The sequence below is a fragment of the Carcharhinus amblyrhynchos genome, chromosome 9 (assembly GCF_965287045.1).
Source record: "Carcharhinus amblyrhynchos chromosome 9, sCarAmb.v2.hapA, whole genome shotgun sequence".
Classification (NCBI taxonomy): Eukaryota; Metazoa; Chordata; class Chondrichthyes; order Carcharhiniformes; family Carcharhinidae; genus Carcharhinus; species Carcharhinus amblyrhynchos.
In genome coordinates this window covers 98,643,547-98,664,497 of record NC_137332.1, presented here as the reverse complement: position 1 = coordinate 98,664,497, position 20,951 = coordinate 98,643,547, and the positions used below count along the sequence as shown (strand labels likewise).

The window sequence follows — 20,951 nt, the reverse complement described above, 5'->3', positions numbered from 1 at the left end:
AATTTCCTCCCACTGTCCAGAGATGTGTGGGTTAGATGGATTGGCCATAATAAATTATCCCTTAGTGTCCCCCAGTGTGTATGTTGGGAGATTAGCCATGTTAAATGTGTGGGAATTTGGGGATGGTTCAAGGTAAGTTGATCTTTGGAGAGGCGGTGCAGATTCGATGGGCCAAATGGCCTTGTAGGGATTCTATTCTATTGAAATGGGAATAGAATGAGCAGTTAGTTTCTTTTTATTCTCTTTTTTTCTGACCAGCGCAGACATGATGGCTGAAAGGCCTCTCTCTGTGCCACATATGACTCTGTATTCTCTCCAGATTGTCCTGTTGTCCGTCGCTCCCAGGAAGAGGGGGATCTTGGGTTGCTTTTTTTAATTCATTCATGGAACATAGGCCTTGCTGGTTGGCCAGCATTTATTGCCCATCCCTAGTTGGCCTTGAGAAGGTGGTGGTGAGCTGCCTCCTTGCGTTGCTGCAGTCTGTGTGCAGTGGGTTGGGGAGGGGAATTCCAGGATTTTGACCCAGCAAGTGCAAAGGAACAGTGACATATTTCCAAGTCAAGATGGTGAGTGGCTTGGAGGGGAATTTGCAGGTGATGGAGGTATTCCCATGTAGCTGCTGCCCTTGTCCTTTCAGATGGAAGTGGTTGTGTGTTTGGAAGGTGCTGTTTTGGGATCTTTGGTGAATTGATGCAGTGCGTCTTATAGATAGTATACACTGCTGCTACTGAGCGTCAGTGCATGTTTGTAGATGTGGTGCCAGTCAAGTGGGCTGCTTTGTCTTGGATGGTGTCAAGCTTATTGAGTGTTGCTGGAGTTGCATCCATCCAGGCAAGTGGGGGGTATTCCATCACATTCCTGACTTGTGCCTTGTAGATGGTGGACAGGCTTTGGGGCGTCAGGCGATGAGTTACTTGCCTCGGTATTCCTAGCTTTATGTCGAGCAGCTCCCTCTGATATCCAGCATGGCCGCCATTGGGACAACAATAAGCACAGGGGTTTCGGGAATACCTTCAGGATGCAGTGCTGCGATGATCCATGTCCTGCATCCGTGAAGACGGAAGGAGGGGAGAGATTCTGATTTCCTTCTCTGACCCTGCAGATCGAACCCATTGGTCCACTATTGTTCCAGTGAGGAAATTAAGAGTGTTCTCAATGAGCTGTCAACCTAAAGATTAATGTCATGCTTCAGGCAGCTGACTTCAGACCTCTGAGTTGAGTGTGTTAGTCCCTCTCCATCCTTACTAAGAAATCTCATTAAGAACATGAGAAATGGCACAGGAGTAGGCCATTCGGCCCCTCAAGCCTGCCATGCCAGTCAATAAGATCATGGCTGAAGTGATTGTGACCTGCGTACACCTATTCGCCCCATAACCCTCAACTTCCGTCTAGATCAGAAATGTATCTTGTCTCAGCCTTGTACATATTCACTGAGCCAATAAACTCCTCTGGTCTCTGGGAGAATTCCAAGCACTTAATGACCGTCCGAAAGAAGACATCCCTTTCTCGCCTCCATCTTACGTGATCTAGTTCTCGACAACCCCCTCCCCAATGAGGGGAAACACCCAGTCAAGCCCCTTCACGGTGGCACAGTGATCAGCAGTGCTGCCTCACAACACTAGGGATCCTGGTTCAATTCCCGACTTAGGTCGCTGTCTGTGTGGAGTCTGCACATTCTTCCCACATCTGCATGGGTTTCTTCTGGCTGCTCCGATTTCCTCCCACAGTCTGAAAGGCGTGCTGATTAGATGTACTGGCCATGCTAAATTCTCCCTCAGTATCCGAACAGACACCAGAGTGTGGCAATGAGGGGATTTTCACAGTAACTTCATTGCAGTGTTAATGTAAGCCTATTTGTGTCACTAATAAACTTTAACTTAGAATTCGTAAATGTCAGAACCCTTAGAAGCATTAACATACAGAGAGATCTAGGTGCACGGGGTCACAGTTCCCTGAAAATGGCAATACAGGTAGTCAAGAAGGTGTATAGCATTCTTGCCTTCATCAGCCAGGGCACAGAGTACAAAAACTGGCAAAGTCATGTTGCAGCTGAATAGAACTTTAGTTCGGCCACATTTGGAATATTGCGCACAGTTCTGGTTGCTATGCTATCAGAAGGATGGGGAGGCTTTGGAGAGGATACAGAAAGGATGTTGCCTGGTTTAGAAGGTATTAGCTATGAGGAGAGATTCAACAAACTTGGTTTGTTTTCACTTGAACATCAGAGGCTGAGGGGCGACCTGATAGAAGTTTACAAAATTATGAGAGGCATGGACAGAGTGGATAGTCAGAGTCTTTTTCCCAGGGTAGAAATGTCAATTACTAGGGGACGTAGGTTTAAGGTAAAAGAGGGAATGTTTCATGGAGATGTGAGAGGCAAGTTTTTACAGAGGGTGGTAAGTGCGCTGCCAGAGGAGGCGATAGAAGCAGGTACAATAGCATTTAAGAGGCCTATTGACAGATACATGAATAGGCAGGAAACAGAGGGATATGGACTCCGTGGAGGCAAAAAATCTTTAGTTTAGAAAGGTGTCATGTGTTGGCACAAGCTCGGTGGGATCTGTTCCTGTGCTGTACTGTTTTTTGTTCAATGTTTCAGTAAGACCATCTCTCATTCTTCAAAACTCCAGTGAGTATGGATCCATCTGCTCACCAGATACCCCATTCATCCTCGGAATCAGCCTAGTTAAACTTGTCCAACCTGCCTCCAATACCAATATATTTTCCTTTTTAAGATTCTGAGGGGTATTGACAGGGTGGATGTGGGGAGTTTACTTCCTCTTGTCTGAAATTGTTGGAGAATCTACAACTGGGTGCTCTCACTGCAATCTCACCAGTGCACAAACTTCTGTACTCCATCGCCCTCACAATATGAGCCAAGGTTCAAGTCATTGCACCAGGCTTCAGCAGGGATTAACAAAGGAGATAGGTGACCAGGCCAGATTGGTTCACTCCCCATTAAAATCGGCCCTCCCTCACGCCATTATTTTCACCCTGGAATAATCCTTGCTCCTTTTGTTAGGACCACATGAGGAGGGGTAATTTACCTAATTTATCACTCAAGATCTGGCTGCAACAGGATTTTTTTTTGGTGAATTTAGCGAGGATGCGCTTTGCCAATGCTGCAGGAGTCCCACTGTGTTCACCTTCAGATCATGAAGAATTAACCAGGTAATCAGGAGCATGTTTTGTCCCCAAACGACCTTGGTGTGCAGTAGATCTCCTTTTCTGAGGCTGGTTGTATGGCAGTATTTCCGAGAGAGGTAGAGAGACACACGGCTTTTGGAGCCTTTCAGCATATCCTTCTGATCTCAGCTCTGACTTGGTAAAAGCAGTTCTTCAAAAGCCTTGCTGGCTGCCCATCCCAGAGGAATTTGATTCCCATATTTGTTGTCGTCGTTGTGCTGTAGTACAGGGACTTGTAATATTGTAGCATTCAAGGGTATGGGACAAGTGCTGGCAAATGGGAATAGCGTGCCTTTAGTGGTAGTTATTGTTGGTGCAGTTTCAATGGGCTGAAGGGACGTTTCTGCCCTCTATGACTCTATGATCCTATGACTATGGACTGTTATCCTTCAACAGTTTAACACCTCCTTTTAGTCCTTCCCCATCTTCCCCGAGCACCCTGTGTTCAGCAATGTAGCAGCCAGACCTTCTCCTTTCCATTGATGCCACAACTTCATATTCTGACCTGCTTGCCTGCACCTGCAGCTCAACAAACTTATTTGCCACACTCCACATGTTTACGTACGTCTACAGTAATCCTAATTTTTAAAAATTTTATTCACGGGATCTGGGTGCGACTGGCTGGGCCTAACATTTATTCCCCATCCCTAATTGCCCCTTGAGAAGGTGGTGTGAGCCGCTCTTGAGCCACTGCAGTCCTTGTGATATAGGTACATCCACAGTGCTATTAGAGAGACAGTTCCAGGACTTTGACTCAGCAACAGTGAAGGAATGGTCAGTGATTTGGAGGGGAACCTCCAGGTGGTGGTGTCCCTAGGTATCTGCTGCTCTTGTCCTTCCAGAAGGTAGTGGTCGTGGGTTTGGAAGGTGCTGCCTGAGGAGCCTTGGTGAGTTCCTGCAGTGCAACTTGCAGATGGTATACACCGCTGCTGTGCATCGGTGATGGAGGGAGTGAATGTTTGTGGAAGAGGTAACAATCAAGCTTTGCCTGGATGGTGTCGGACTTCTTGAGCGTTGTGGCAAATATAACCGTGTTCCACACTATCACAGGATCGTAATCGGGGACCTTCCTCCCTAACAGCATTGTTGGTGTACCTGCGCCACAGGGAATGAAGTGGCTCAAGAAGGCAGCTCACCGCCACCTTCTTGGGGCAATTAGGGATGGGCAATAAATGCTGGGTGTAGTCAGTGATGCCCAAATCCTGTGAAAGAATGAATATTTTTGAGTTGATCTTGGGCTTCCGCTGGACTTTGACAGTCTGTAGTTGATTGCATGGTACTCCCCTGTATGATGGGCAGGGGAACAAGGAAGGGGGCATCTTCACCCAAAATCTTCAGTGCCGACATCAAGCATGTGTAATTCATGAGGCACGGTCAAGTGCAGAATAGAGCTCCTTCAGCTCTTCCTCCAACCATCACTTAGCACAACAGCAAGTCCTACCACTTCCCAAACCAAGCATGGCTTTGGTTGAATGTGTTACCAATGGGCAGCTCTTAAGCTGTCATCCAACAGAGTGGAGACCACAACTTGCAAAGACCCCAATCTGAAGAATAGGGGATCTGCATCTAAGTTGCATTTAATTAAATGGAGGTAACACCAGCAGGGGAGGTTTGTTAACTCACTGATGCATGCACATACTGAGCCTGGCCTAATGCGCAGTGGAGCATAGTTATTCTTCCCTGCCCAATTTAAATGAGAGGCACTTGTTTATCCCAGTCTAATGTCTTTTTCGTTGTGGATTTTTAAGCACTAAGTCAGTTTGATGATGTTCCTGGTTCTCAGAACACAGGGTTAGATACAGAGTAAAGCTCCCTCTACACTGTCCCCATCAAACATTCTCAGGACAGGTACAGCACGTACTTGGATACAGAGTAAAGCTCCTTCTGCACTTTGTCCATCAAACATCCCTAGGACAAATACAGCATGGAGTTAGATACAGAGTAAAGCTTCCACTACACTGTCCCCATCAAACCCTCCCAGGACAGGTACAGCATGGGGTTAGATACAGAGTAAAGCCCCCTTTATACTATCCCCATCAAACACTCCCAGGATAGGAACAGCATGGCGTTAGATACAGGGTAAAGCGTCTTCTACAATCCCAGGCTAGTCTCTTTTCTAATGGATGTATTCTGCATAGATCTTAATCCACCTTCATCACACTCATTCAGTTCTGTGATTAACTCAAACCCTGTCACTCGGTAACCTTCCCCAGTGCCGCTGAAATAAAAACAGCAGGTGATGGAAATCCTCCACAGGTTTGGCAGCAACTGTGACAAGAGAAGCGGAATTAACATTTTGAATGGAATAACCCTCGGGCTTCCAGTAGGTTTTGCAGTTGCTTTCTAAAGGAGGTTAGAAATGTGCTGGCTTTTATCCTGTCACCAAAGTTGCAGGGAGGGTGTGTCACAGGCAGTGACCCGAGGCTGGAATCAAACCCAAGTCCCTGGTGCTGTGAGACAGCAGCACCGCCCTCATGGCTGATCGGATTGTAACCTCAAAACCCACGTTCCTGCCAACCCTCAATACCTTTCACCCCCTCGTTAGTCAAAAATCTATCTCGCTCTGCCTTAAAAATGTTCAAAGACTCTGCTTCCACTGTCTTCTGACTTCCAGAGATTCACAACCCTCTGAGAGAAATATAAATTCTTATCTCTAAAATGAGTGACCCCTTATTTTTAAACGCTGACCCTGAGTTCTGGATTTCCTCACAAGAGGAAACATCCTCTCCACTTCCATCCTGTCAACACCCCTGAGGATCTTATACTGATTCAATCAAATCACCTCTTACTCTTCCAAACTCCGGTGGAAACATATCTAACCTTCCTCATGAAACAACTCATCCACCCGAACTAACTCAGTTCTGTCACCTCGAGCAGCTCCTCTTAGCAGGGTACTGCAGCCTGGAAGCTTCACCAACATGCCAGTTTTGAATATTGTAACCTAATTCATAGAATCCCCATTGCAGAAGGAGACTATTCGGCCCATTGACTCTGTATCAATCCTCCAAAGAGCATCTTACCCAGCCCTATCCCCGTAACCCCATGTATTTACCCCACTAATCCCCCAGGCTACACATCATGGGACACTAATGGTCAGTTTAGCATGGCCAGGCAACCTAACCGATAACATCTTTGGACTGTGGGAGGAAACTCGTGCAGATTCTGCATAGACAGTGACCCAAGGTTGGAATTGAACCCAGGTCCCTGGTGCTGTGAGGATCTCCAGTTTAAAAGTTGGTGTATATTTTTGAAGTTGCGTGACTGAAACTCTCAGCTGATGTTTTGATTTGATTTATTATTGTCACATGTATGAACATACAGTGAAAAGTATTGTTTCTTGTGCACAAGACAGACAAAGCATACCATTCACAGAGAAGGAAAGGAAAGAGTGCAGAATGTACTGTTATTGTCACAACTAGGGTGCAGAGAAAGATCAACTTAATGTGAGGTAGGTCCATTCAAAAGTCTGCAGCAGGGAAGAAGCTGTTCTGAGTCGATTGGTACGTGACGTCAGACTTTTGTACCTTCTTCCTGACGGAAGAAGGTGGTAGAGAGAATGTCTGGGGTGCATGGGATCCTTAGTTATGCTGGCTGCTTTTCCGAGGCAGCGGGAAGTGTAGACAGAGTCAATGGATGGGAACTGGTTTGCGTGATGGATTGGGCTACGTTTATGATTCCTTGTAGTTCTTTGTGGTCTTGGGCAGAACGCCATACCAAGTGTGATGCAACCAGAAAGAATGCTTTCTATGGTGCTTCTGTAAAAATTGATGAGATGTCTGCTGACATGCCAAATTTCCTTAGTGTCCTGAGAAAGTAGAGGCGTTGGTGGGCTTTCTTAACCATAGTGTCGGAATTGGGGGACCAGGACAGATTGATGGTGATCTGGACACCTAAAAACTTGACGTGCTCGACCATTTCCACTCTAGACAGGGGCATATCCTCCATTACGATTCCTGAAGTCAATCGTGAGCTTTCTTAACGATAGCGATGAATCTTGTCCTGTGGCAATGCATTGTGTTCTCCCTGCAATGGTGCTGAGCACATACTGCTGCTGCTGCTGCTGCTGCACGGGTGGGTCGTCGCTCATTGGTAAGGATGATGTGAAATCCCTGCAGCATCACTTCAGAAGCAGGGAAACGGCCAGCTGTCCTGGAAAGCAGAGGAAAGGAGTTAGTTAGAGTAGAGTGGATAATTAATCACAAGTAGCTGGAGATACAGGAACCCTGAGCTGTGGGCCTGAGTGGGGGTCAAGCGATGGGATTTTGGGGTCCCTGATCTAGCAATGGCAGCCGTGTGGCTCGGGCTGGGTTTTAACACGTGAGGCTCTTTAAATGTTTGTCTTTTTTTTCCCCTGATGTTGTCTTAATCATCTGATCCATGAGGCCTGAATGCTGCCACACAGCCTGTGGAAGGCAACAGGTCTCGGCCTTGTTCAGGGCAGCAGTATATCCCCCACGGCTCAACAACCCTCCCCTTATCCCACCCTCTCTCCCCCGAGATGAGTTCATTTTACACAGTGGGTTAAGTTTTTAAGTTTATTTATTAGTGTATCAAGTTAGGATGACGTTAACACTGTAATGAAGTTACTGGGAACATCCCCTAGTCGTCACACTCCAGTGCCTGTTTGGGTACACTGAGGGAGAATTTTGCATGGCCATTGCACCTAACCTGCACTCTTTTGGACTGTGGGAGGAAACCTGAGCGCCCGGAGGAAACCCACACAAGCGTGGGGAGAACGTATAGATCCTGCCCAGACAGTCACCCAAGCCAGGAATCGACTGTGGGTTCCTGGTGCTGTGAGGCAGCAGTGCTAGCCACTGTGCCACCACGCTGTGATCTGGAATGTGCTGCCTGAAACGGTGGAAGCAGATTCAGTTGTAACTTTCAAAAGGGAATTGCCTAAGTACTTGGACAGGACGGATTTGCAGAGCTAAGAGACTAATTGGATAGCCTGTATCAAAGAGGCACCATGCGCAATATGGGCCGAATGGCCTCCTCTTGTTCTCCAAGAATCGATGATTACTGTGTTGCAGGAGGAGTTAATTTAAACAGCGCTAATTTCTCCTCTTGCCACCCATCCCTATCAGAAAGGTGTTTTTGATTTGCTATCCTCTTTATAAACAATGGTGTATTTCCTGACCCTTCAGTTTTGGTGCAGTCCAATTTTCTATTAATAACCGTACGGCAAATTCAAGATGCAATGAACTTGAAGGGTTTATTTGCATACACTCAAAGCGTGAGGTGCGGTGGCAGTTTTGCCTCCTCTGCATTCATATAATTAAAAAAAAGAGAAAAGAAAGATTTACAGTGCAGAGACCACAGAGAATAGAAATATTGTTTCATGTGGGATCCTTTGTCTTAGCAGACAAGCAGACTCCTATTAGTCAGCAGTGTAGTGAAATGCAGATGACCTTTGTATGTCTCTCTTTGAATTTGTTCTGTGCAGTCCACAATGTGTCATTAGTGGGTCTTCAGAGAAAATGAGGCACGAGTTTCCCTGAGACTGCCGGATAGCTTCTTTTGTTTGAGGGTCACAGACAGATTCGATCATTTTAGGTCCTTGCCCAGTTTTAAACTTTTAGAGATAGCAGTGAGCATATCAATACATTTTATAAATAAGAGAATACAGGGTGAGGTCTTTGTCCCTCTTATCTGCTTTAGCCAACATTTCTAATGCCAAAAACTAGATTGGCTGGTCATTCACCTCACTGCCTTTAGGGAAAGCCTTTGGCCTGGAATGATGGGGTGTGTTGGTCACTATGAGGCAGCTGCTTCTGAACTGTGGGACAGCAGCTCACACTTGTGGCCTCCGAAGCAGAATGTGATTGCTTCAGTAATACAGGCTGTGAACCTGAACGTAGGGGAGGCCAGACAGAAGAGCAAGGGGTGCTCAGTGGGGAAAGTTGAAAGAGAATATGTTCTCGTTTTGTTAGATGTCTATCATTAAGCATGCCTTCCCTGTGTGGTGAGTACGAGTTCAAAATGTAGGCACAGAATCTGGGCTAGCAGTCCTCGGTGCAGTACTGAGGGAGTGCAGCGCTGTCAGAAGAGATACTGCCTCTCAGATGAGGTGTTGGAAACAAGGCAGTTAGAGATCTCATGGCTAAGATGTTTTACGAAGACCAAGGAGGGGATGGGGGGGGAGTTCTCCCCAGTGTCCTGGGCCAATGCTCATCGCTTTGACTGACTCTTCCAAATGGCATTGTCTAGGCAATACCTTTTAAAATGCATTAACCCAATGGTGATTACCTTCACTCTTTGTGGGATCTTGCTGTGCACAAATTGGCCTACTGCTTCACAGGCAGCAACTGACCACTCTCCCGATTGGATTGACTGTGGAGAGATTTGAGGTGAAAGATCGCTCACTGCATGAAGTGTCTTGAAATGTTGTGTAACCATGGCTATCTTTCTTTCTTCCTCCGTTCCTTACCCAACCCACCCTCCTGTACCCCCACTCCTTCCCCACAGCCCAACGACCCAGTGACAAACATCTGCCAGGCAGCTGACAAGCAGCTCTTCACCCTGGTGGAGTGGGCAAAGCGGATCCCACACTTCTCCGAACTCCCGCTGGACGATCAGGTCATCCTGCTGAGAGCAGGTGAGGCTTGGGGTGAGGTGGGGAGTGGGCGGTGAGGGGGTGCAGGAAAGACGTCTTCATGTCACACCAGCGCTTGGTATCTGTGCTTTGTCTCCTAGTAACGGTAAAGGCGGGATGGCGGCGAGTGTTAGCATCACATCAGGCATATTTTGTTTCCTTTCTGCTTTCCAGTTTCTCCGTTCTTAACTTTGGGATTTTTATAAAGGGCAAAATTACACAGGGTTTAGACTCAACACAAATTTTGTTTGTTTACAAAAAAAACTCCCAATGCCCTCAAGCACGAGCTGTAAACCAGTGTAATGATACCGCATGACTGCTTACTGCTTATCCTGAGTTACCTCAGATTCCCTCAACGATGACTTATTAATTAAAGAACTCCCCTTCCCCATGGAATTAGCTGTGATCCTTAAATTATCCTGAGACCTCAGCCCTAATATCCGTTGAAGCTGATGGATAACTTGCAACTCCCCACATGATTCCAGTGCGAGCTGTGGGTCCACAAGTCCTAAAACCATAGAATAGAATCATAGGATCCCTACAGTGCAGAAGAGGCTGTTCGGCCCATTGAGTTTGCACTGACTCTCTGACAGTATCTTACCCATGCCCTCTCCCCATAACTCCATTTCCCACCTAACCTACAAATCTTGGGACAATAATAGGCAATTTAGCATGGCCAATCCAGGTAATCTGCACATCTTGTAGGAGGAAACCAGAGCACCCGGAGGAAACCCACACAAACTACACACAGTCACCCAAGGCCAAATTGAACCCAAGTCCCTGGAGCTGAGAGACCCTAGTGCTAACCACTGTGCCACCGTGCTGCCAATAAGGACAGCAGACTTCTTTCCCTAATGGGACGTTAGTGAATTAGATGGGTTTTTACAAGAATTTTCTAAATATCATCGTCGCTGTTAGTGATGCGAGTGTTTTATTCCAGGTCAATTAATTGTATTTGTCTTCAACAGGGGAGACGGTGGTCACAGCCTTTTGACTAAGATTAGGGTGCAGTGCCTTTACTTGTCAGCTTAGATCTTGAATTGGATTCAATTTGTGCTTGAATTGTTTTTGGAGCAAGCAAGGTGACTGCGCATTAGCTTTATAACTTTAACAGTGGTGGGGTTTTGAGATGGCCAAGTATCATCCGAAATTTCAGACAATACAAGACTCATGAAGCTGGTGTCTCCGTTTAAAGACATAACCTTTATTCTGTCAGCGGCCACTAGAAGAAACCATCAAAGGGCCAGGGCAGCTCCAGGGATGAAGCAGCTCGACCTCTCCAATGATTTCTATCATATACAATTCAAAACAGCTCAATTATAGATTTTCTTATCAATTACTCCTGCCTTTCATTAGCTTTATATCAGTCATCTTCAATATACATAAATCAACAAAAATACCCATCTGACTTTAGCCAAATGCATCTTACCCTCTGGCATAATGGCATTTCATTAATCCTTAAAACTTAGACACTTCTCCCCTCTGTTGCTTTGTAACGTCCTTCGCTAGCCACAAAACTCAAAGTCAGCGTTCCTATAAGTTCCCCCACTGCCAAACCAAATTAATACATTATTCCACATCTAGGCATGCATCCATCTTATCTGGACAGTGAATAAAGTCTATTCATGAAGTTTGATTAAGTGTTCTGAATGTTCTTACCACTATAAACTCTGCTGATGAATCTTGCATCTTTCCAAGCTTTCAGCATTCCCTTAGAACATGGTTGTGTCCTAATGCCTTCTACCATGATGCTTACAGCAATCTGACTTTGGCTAAAATGAACAATGATTCTTAAAAATAGATCAATACATTCAAAATATCAGCATATATGCTTTTAACTCATAATCATTTGTTTAAATTTCTTACTGCATGATATATGTATGTAAACTGCCTTCTTGTTTGCTTGTAATTTTATTTTAAAGTCATTTAACTCAGTGCCTTAATGTTGAATGGTTTAAAAATCTTTACTGACTCACTATAATTCTTTTCCCCTCCCAGAATAGAACATGTTTTTTTTAATAATGTCACTGAACTTGTAATCCTTTAGGGTCTAGGCTAAATACTCTAGAGAGACACTGGTTCAAATCTCACCATGGCAGCTGGTAGAATTTAACTTCAATTGATAAAATCCGAAATTATAAAGTTAGTCTCAATAATGATGACCACGACAGCTATCATTGAGTGATGTAAAATTCCATCGGCTTCACTAATGTCCCTTTAGGGAAGGAAATCTGCCATTCTCACCCAGTCTGGCCTACATCTGACTCCAGATCCTCAACAATGTGCTTGACTCCTAACTGCCTCTCTGAAATTGGCCTAATGAATCACTTAATTGTGAAGCAATTCAGGATTGGTAACAAATGACGGCCCAGCCAGCGACGCCCACACCCCTATGGAAGAATAAAGAAAAATGTGATTAAATTCCCTCAACTGCTGTGGTGGGTTTTGAACTGATGTCTCCAGAGCAGTTGCCCAATCCTCTGGATCATGAGCCTAATGAAATTACCACTCTGCTGCCGTTCCAAATGCGCACATTTCTGCTCCTACATTTCTGCCCCCCCCCCCCCCCCCCCCCCCCCCGAACCCTCGATGCCTGCTGCTTCCTGACATTCTGGCTTGTCTCACCCCTCCAGGTTGGAATGAGCTCCTCATCGCTTCGTTCTCACACCGATCGATAACTGTGAGGGACGGGATCCTGCTTGCCACTGGACTCCACGTACACCGCAACAGTGCGCACAGCGCTGGCGTTGGAGCCATCTTCGACAGGTAGAACAGGGTGGCATTGAGCCCACGTATTTATTCTTTCCTTGGATGTGGCAGTCACTAGCTGCCAGCATTTGTCACCCATCCCTAGTTGCCCTTGAACAAGGGAAATTACAGCACGGGAACAGGCCCTTCGGCCCACCAAGTCTGCACCGACCATGTTGCCCAAAATGAACCAAAACCCCCTACACTTCGGAGGACCAGATCCTCCAATCCCATCCTATTCACGTGTTTGTCTCTTAAAAGTTACAAAGTGGGCTTAACAGAGGGCAGTTAACAGTCACCCACGTTACTGTGGATCCGGAGTCACATGCAGGCCAGACCAGGTAAGGAGGAGCTGAGCACCAGATATAATTGCCTATAATTTGTATCTTAGAATTATCTCACTGGGAGTTCTCAGCCACATGTTGGGGAATGTTAAATGTTGGGTTGATGCAGCGAAAGGCAGCTTGACGCAAGTCGGAATTAAAGCACCGTTTTTTTGGGGGTGAGGTATTGTAGGACATTTACTAGCCCTGTGCTGTACCTGTCCTGGGAGAGCTTGATGGGAACAGTGTAGAGGAAGCTTTACTCTGTATCTAACCCGTGCTGGGAATGTTTGATGGGAGCAAGGTCGAGGGAGCTTTACTCTGTATCTAACTCTGCCCTGTACTTGGGAGTGTTTTCATAGAATCATAGAACCCTACAGTACAGTTAGAGGCCCTTTGGTCCATCAATTGTACACCGACCACAATCCCACCCATATCCCTACATATTTACCTGCTAATCCCTCTAACCAATGCATCTTAGATCACTAAGGGGCAATTTTAGCATGACCAATCAACCTAACTCGCATGTCTTTGGACTGTGGGAGGAAACAGGAGCACCCGGAGAAAACCCAGCGCAGACATGAGGAGAATGTGCCAACTCCACACAGACAGTGACCTGAGCCAGGAATCAAACCCAGGTCCCTGGAGCTGTGAAGCAGCAGTGCTAACTATGCTACCGTGCCACCCATGCGAGAGAACTATGAGATAGTTGGGGTGAATGTATCGGAGTACTTGCATTTCAGTATATACATATCTCCACAGATTAGAAGCTGTTATGTAATGCCTTCTCCATTCTCCCCACAGGGTTCTGACCGAGCTGGTCTCCAAGATGAGAGACATGGAGATGGACAAGACGGAGCTGGGCTGCCTCCGGGCGATCATCCTCTTCAATCCTGGTTTGTGGAACTTTTGACGTCAAGCCGAACTTGGGTTGCAGTTTTTAACAAAGGAGTAGCAGCCAGTGATCCCCCTCTGAGACTGTGCAGGCTAGGGTTAGGACAGGAGGCCGGGGGAGAGCAGAGTGGTGAGTGAGTCTGTAGGTCTGTCACAAAATGGCACTTCATAACTGAGTCAAGATCAGTGGGAAGCAAACCTGTCTAACGCAGGTCAGAGTGAGCTGGCCCACACTCAGGCGGATGCCTGTCCTTGCTGTGTTACCACTGACTGTCTCGCTGCTGTGTATGTTGGTGGAATTAATTTGATGTGGAGATGCCGGCGTTGGACTGGGGTAAACACAGTAAGAAGTCTCACAGTACCAGGTTAAAGTCCAACAGGTTTATTTGGTAGCAAAAGCCACTAGCTTTCAGTCCTCCTTTTGTCACAGAGAATGTTAGCAGGCTAAGTTTCGGGAGTGCTACAACCAGTCCACCGGCATTTGAAAGGATATGTAATTAAAACTTTGTGTCTTGCACTCATCAGGACAAATGCAAGAATGCCAAATTTCAAAAGGAGCAACAGTTTATAGTGTATGAAAAATGGGCGTGGTTTGGTTGGTTGGTTAGACAGCTCTGATTGGTGAAGACTTAACCGTGAAAAATAACCAACTGTTGTCCATCACATTTTTGGCAAAAAAATTGACAGTGCTTGGAGACAGTCTTTTTGCCTGACCAGGATAGGCCCCTGCATATCAAGGTGCACATCAAATATATAAAATGTATATATTTTTTTCTTATTTTTGTATGGGAGGTGGCTGTCGCTGACAAGGCTGGCATTTGTTGCCCATCCTTGATTAATAAAGAACAAAGAAAAGTACAGCACAGGATCAGGCTCTTTGGCCCTCCAAGCCCGTGCCAATCATGATGCCATAACTAATCTGAAAAAAACCTTCTGCCCTTATTCGGTCCAAATCCCTCTGTTCCCTCCTTATTCATGTATCCATCCAGATGCTTCTTAAATGTTGTTAATGTGCCTGCGTCCACTACCTCCTCTGGCAGTGTGTTCCAGGCACGCACCACTCTCTGCATGAAAAACTTTGCCCGCGCATCTCCCTTAAACTTTCCTCTCACCTTGAACCTGTGCCCCTTTGTAATTGACACTTCCAGAATAAGCCTCTTGACAGTTCACCCTGTCTATGCCTCTCATTGTTTTGTAGACCTCCATCAGTCTCCCCTCAGCCCCCGTCTTTCTAGTGATAACAATCCTAATTTATTCAATCTCTCCTCATTGCCAACACCCTTGGGACCATCCTGGTAAACCTTCGTTGCACTCTGTCTGAAACTTCCACATCCTTCTACTACAGTGATGACCAGAACTGCATGCAATGCTCCATATGCAGTCTAACCAAGGTTTTATGTAGCTGCAACATGATTTGCCAGCTGTTATACCCAGTGTCCCAGCTGATGAAGGCAAGCATGCCATATGCCTTCTTCATCACCTAGGCTACCAGTGTTGCCACTTTTAGGGAACTGTGAACCTGCATGCCCAGATCCTTCTGTATGTTAATGTTCCTCAGGGTTCTGACGTTTACAGTTAAATCACCTAAACTTGATCCTCCAAAATCCATCACCTCGCATTTGTCCAGATTAAACTAATCTGCCATTTCTGTGCCCAAGTCTTCAGTCTGTCTATATTTTGTCTTACCCTCTGGCAATCCCCGGCACTATCAGCAAACTTACTAATGAGATCACCTACATTTTCCTCCAGATTATTTATACATACTGCAAACAATAGAGCTCCCAGCTCTGATCCCTGCAGAATACCAGCAGCATAGTGGCACAGTTGTTTGCACAGCTGCAGCACCGCGCCAGGGACCTGGATTCAATTGCTGACTTGAGTCACTGACTGTGTGGAGTCTACACGTTCTCCCCATGTACGTGTGGGTTTCCTCTGGGTGCTCCGGTTTCCTCCCACAGTCTGAAAGATGTGCTGGTTAGGTGCAATGGCCGTGCTAAATTCTCCCTCAGTGTATCCAAACAGGCGCCGGAATGTGGTGATTAAAGGGTTTTCACAGCAACTTCATTGCAGTGTTAATGTAAGCCTACTTGTGATACATAACCAAATAAACTAAACCACTAGCTACAGATCTCCATTCTGAAAAACACCCTTCCACTGGTACTCTGTCTTCTTTAACCAAGATGTGGGTATGCCGGCGTTGGACTGGCGTAAACACAGTAAAAAGTCTGACAACACCAGGTTTTAGTCCAACCTATTTATTTGATAATATACTCACAAGCTTTCGGGTTAGCCCCTTCGTCAGGTGAACCCGAAAGCTTGTGAGTATATTATCAAATAAATAGGTTGGACTAAAACCTGGTGTTGTCAGACTTTTTACCTTCTTTAACCAAGCCAGCTCTGTATCCATCTAGCCAGCCCACCCCGAACCCCATGTGATTTTAATTTTTGTATCTGTCTGCCGTGTAGGACCTTGTCAAAAGCTGTACTAAAGTCCATATAAGCTACATCCACAGCTCTTTCCTCATCAATTATCTTTGTCGCCTCTTCAAAAAACTCAATCAATTTGATTTGATTTATTATTGTTGCATTTATTTAACATACAGTGAAAATATTGTTTCTTGCGCTTTCTGCAGACAAAACATACTGTTCGTAGAGAAGGTAACAAGAGAGTGCAGAATGTAGTAATACAGTCATAGCTCGAGTGTAGAGAAAGAGGAAATTAATACAAGGTAGGTCCACTCAGAAGTCTGACAGCAGCAGGGAAGAAGCTGTTCTTGAGTTGGTTGGTGTGAGACCTCAGACTTTTGTATCTTTTTCCAAACGGAAGAAGGTGGATGAGAGAATGTCCAGCGTGCATGGGGTCCTTAATTATGCTGACTGCTTTGCCGAGGTAGCAGGAAGTGTAGACAGAGTCAATGCATTGGAGGCTGGTTTGAGTGATGGACTGGCTTCGTTCACGATCTTTTCCAGTTCGTTGCAGCCATTGCAGAGCAGGAGCTGTACCAAGCTGTGATACAACCAGAAAGAATGCTTTCTATGGTGCATCTGTGAAAGTTGGTGAGAGTCGTAGCTGACATGCCAAATTTCGTTAGCCTCCTGAGAAAGTAGAAGCATTGGTGGGCTTTCTTAACTATAGTGGCGGTATGGGGGGACCAGACAGACTGTTGGTGATATTGACACCTAAAAACTTGAAGCTGTAGACCATTTCTATTTCATCCCCGTTGATGTAGGCAGGGGCATTTCCTTCACTGGGCGCATGTGCGGGGCCCAGCAGGTTCATGAGGTCATAGCAGGGTTGTGAATCCACCCCTGATCACACCCTCCTCTCTCACCCTGTAGATGCGAAGGGACTTTCGAATCCGGCAGAGGTGGAAATTCTCCGGGAGAAGGTTTATGCGTCCCTCGAATCTTACTGCAAACAGAAATACCCCGATCAGCTGGGCAGGTGAGTGAGACTGTGGGCTGAGTTACACACTGAGTATATCCGCCCCCCCTCTGGATGGGGAGTTAGTAGACAGTGAGTTCAGACAGATTTCTGCTTTTCCTCAGGAAGGCACTGGGATCACCCATCTTGTTATTCCCTGTACCTCAGACCCTGAAGCTTAACAGCCTCAGCTCGTGATGTTTGGCTGTGGCAGGCCTCACTCAGGGAGCGCAGGCTGAAGGAGGGTTTAGATGGGGAGGATCGTGACCTTCAGTGTGTGATGGGAGAGTTTATTAAGAGGGAAGTCGGGGTAGAGGTTCATTGTTGGGGTTTGGAATTGTGTATTATGGAGTTTTATCCTGGGGTGGAAGAGTTTGTTGAGATTGTCGGGTTCTTGTGGGGAGGTTATCAAAGAAGGAAGGGAGGTTATCGAGGGGCAAGGTGGTTATCGCTGGGGAGGAGGGAGGGAAGTTATCACGAGAGGGAGCAGGGGAGGTTTTCGCAGAAGAGAAGAGGGGAGGTTATCGCAGGAGGGAGGGAGGTTATGGAGGGAGGGGGGTTATCGCGGGGAGAGGAGGGTTATTGAGGGGCAGGGGAGGGATTTTGAGGTGAAGAGTTGTTAAGTGGGCAGTGCTTCTTGCGATGAAGAGATTTATTTGGGATTGTGGATGTGTTGTTGCTGAGGGAGGTCGGAGCAGATTCTTGAAGGGAGTTTTTCAAGGGAGCAGAATGGTTTAATGGGCAACATTAATGGGGTGCCCTGTTATGTGGTGGAATCGTGCTGATTGTGTGTACACAGGGCGCTAACAGGTTATTGTGTGTACGCGGGATGTTATCGGGGTTATTGGGTGTACATGGCGTACTAACAGGGTTATTGGTTGTACACGGAGCACTGACAGGGTCATTGGGCGTACATGGGGCGCTGACGGGGTCATTGGGCGTACGCGGGGCGCTGACGGGGTCATTGGGCGTACGCGGGGCGCTGACGGGGCCACTGGGCGTACGCGGGGCACTGACAGGGTCATTGGGCGTACACGGGGCGCTGACGGGGTCATTGGGCGTACACGGGGCACTGACGGGGCCACTGGGCGTACACGGGGCGCTGACGGGGCCACTGGGCGTACGCGGGGCACTGACAGGGTCATTGGGCGTACCCGGGGCACTGACGGGGCCACTGGGCGTACGCGGGGCACTGACGGGGCCACTGGGCATACGCGGGGCACTGACGGGGCCACTGGGCGTACACGGGGTGCTGACGGGACCACTGGGCGTACGCGGGGCGCTGACGGGGCCACTGGGCGTACGCGGGGCGCTGACGGGGCCACTGGGCGTACGCGGGGCGCTGACGGGGCCACTGGGCGTACGCGGGGCGCTGACGGGGCCACTGGGCGTACGCGGGGCGCTGACGGGGCCACTGGGCGTACCCGGGGCGCTGACGGGGCCACTGGGCGTACCCGGGGCGCTGACGGGGCCACTGGGCGTACACTGAACATTAACAGGTTTATTGGGGACTGGGTGTTTATCGCTGGGGGTAACAGGGTTACGATGGGCGTTCTGGAGTGGCTTGCAGGTCTGTAGCAATGAAGAGCTATAGACTGTGGGAGGTGACTGTGCTCTACTTGTCTTGGGAGAGGACTTGACCTCCTTACTCGTACCCATGTGTCTCTCTCCCCTCCCACCGCCAGGTTTGCCAAGCTCCTGCTGCGCCTGCCCGCTCTCCGATCCATCGGACTCAAGTGTCTGGAGCACCTCTTCTTCTTCAAGCTGATCGGAGACACTCCCATTGACACCTTCCTCATGGAGATGCTGGAGGCACCACACCAGATGTCCTGAGATGGAGTGGGGAGGGGAGTCTTGGTGGTGGGTCATGAACAGGACAAAACAGCAGGCAGCCCACTGCCTCTCCCACTCACCCACCCTCCCACGAGGGCCTGAAAGGAAATCAGTGGATGCTCATGCACCCGAGAAGGTTTGTCCAAAGTCGTATGGCCTTTGGGCCCTGCCTGTGCGACTCCACCCTGGATCTGTGGACGCTGCCCCAACCTGCCATCTTCAGCAGGGCAACTCCTGGCAGACTTGGCAAGAACATGGTGGATGGCGGAGAGACTCACGTCAGTGGAAAGTGGGCAGGGATACCGATTCCGACCCGAACCGAACTCTCCCGCTGTGTTCTCCCTGAACCCACACAGATCTGCCAGAATGCTGGTCGCATTGCTTTAGTGAGCTCCGTGCTCTCTCTCTGTTACCTCTTCACGCTCCTGATGTAGTGGATTCGTTCGCTGTCTACCGAGGGTTCCCAGCGGCTGAGGGAGGGGTTCGCCACCGCCTCCTCCCGCTCCCTTGGGAACATTCTCATCCCTTTTATTTATTTAAATTAAGCTGTGCTTTGGGCTGGTGCAGACTGGCGAAGGGACTATGTGGCAGAAGCGTAGGGTGCTGGTCCAGTGTGCTTACTGACGAATCTGAAGCTGCCTGTCTGCATTGAGAAAAATGCTGTTAGTGCTTAGACTCTGGGGCCCACGGCACAAGCTGGTGTCTGACAGCCGGGCTGAGAACAGATAGTCCTGTGTGCATGTGAGGGGCCCAGGGGAATGAGTCTGATTCAGCTCCAGCCACCATCCAGAGAAGCAGCATTTAACTACTGGCAGTGGGTGGGAGAAAATATCAGCAAAGGAAGTCTTTGGGGGCTAGACTTGTGGAATAAAATATAGAACTTTAATCTGTATTTAATCTACCCTGTGCTGAACCTGTCCTGGAATGTTTGATGGGAACAATGCAGAGGGAGCTTTACTGTGTATCTAACCCCACGCCGTATTGTCCAGAGAGTGTTTATTGGGAACTCAGTAGCTGGAACTTTACTTTGTATCTATCCCTGTGCTGTATCTATCTTGGGGTGTTTGATGGGGGCAGTGTAGAGGGAGTTTTACTATGTATCTAACCCCGTGCTGTACCTGTCCTGGTGGTGGTGATTGGGGACAGTGTTAGACGGAATTTCAGTCTGTATCTAACCCCGTGCTGTACCTGTCCTGGGAGTGTTTGATGGGGGCAGTGAAGAGGGAGCTTTACTCTGTATCTAACCCCGTGCTGTACCTGTCCTGGGAGTGTTTGATGGAGACAGTGTAGAGGGAGATTTACTCTGTATCTAACCCCGTGCTGTACCTGTCCTGGGAGTGTTTGATGGGGACAATGTGGAGCGAGCTTTACTCTGTATCTAACCCCATGCTGTATCTAGCCCCATTGGTGTTGCGTGCAATGAGTTGGGTTCCTTTCCCTGTTGCTGACGTTCCGCATCCGATGAGGTTAATGAAAGTGGCTTCAGTGACATATACTCCGGCCAGTGAGTGGAAAGTACACCCCTAGCTGAGAAATATCCCTTTGAAGCTGTGCTCCTTCCAACTGTTACATTCGCTGTTTTGTGCATTTGCGGGTAGCTTTGAGTTCTTGAGGCTGAGTATATTTAAAGCATGTTTTACAGAATAATCATATTGTAACATTTTAAGATTTGTATTTTGCTACCAAACCCATTAAAATGAAAATCATTGCAAGTTGAACACCACCCGTGTGTGTGTGTGTGTGTGTGTCTCTGTGAGAATGAGTATATCTGTGTTTGTCCTCTGTGTGTGTGTGTGTGTGTGTATGTGCGCACTCTCGCTCTGCAGACCTCATCCTCCTCCTCTCTGACCATCACCCAAACTCTCCAGCCCTGCCGACCTAAACTGTCCAGTCCGCCTGGATCCCAGGGTTCTCTCTCGGTTTCTGTGCAGGGATCCTGGCAGTGCCC

The 20,951-nt window shown here is 47.6% G+C and overlaps 1 protein-coding gene across 7 annotated transcripts in view; it reads left to right on the top strand.

The window, feature by feature from the left end:
- Nucleotides 1-20,721, top strand: part of rxrba (retinoid x receptor, beta a) — an 82,585-nt gene extending 61,864 nt beyond the window's left edge. For all 7 annotated transcript variants that reach the window (XM_080196292.1, XM_080196289.1, XM_080196291.1 and 4 more), the window contains 5 exons: nucleotides 9,655-9,784; nucleotides 12,415-12,547; nucleotides 13,657-13,748; nucleotides 17,086-17,191; nucleotides 18,856-20,721. In XM_080196292.1, coding sequence (XP_080052418.1) covers nucleotides 9,655-9,784; nucleotides 12,415-12,547; nucleotides 13,657-13,748; nucleotides 17,086-17,191; nucleotides 18,856-19,003 — 609 coding nt within the window. In that variant the 3' untranslated portion in view covers nucleotides 19,004-20,721. The remainder of the gene's footprint in view (nucleotides 1-9,654; nucleotides 9,785-12,414; nucleotides 12,548-13,656; nucleotides 13,749-17,085; nucleotides 17,192-18,855) is intronic.
- The last annotated feature ends 230 nt before the right edge of the window (nucleotides 20,722-20,951 follow it).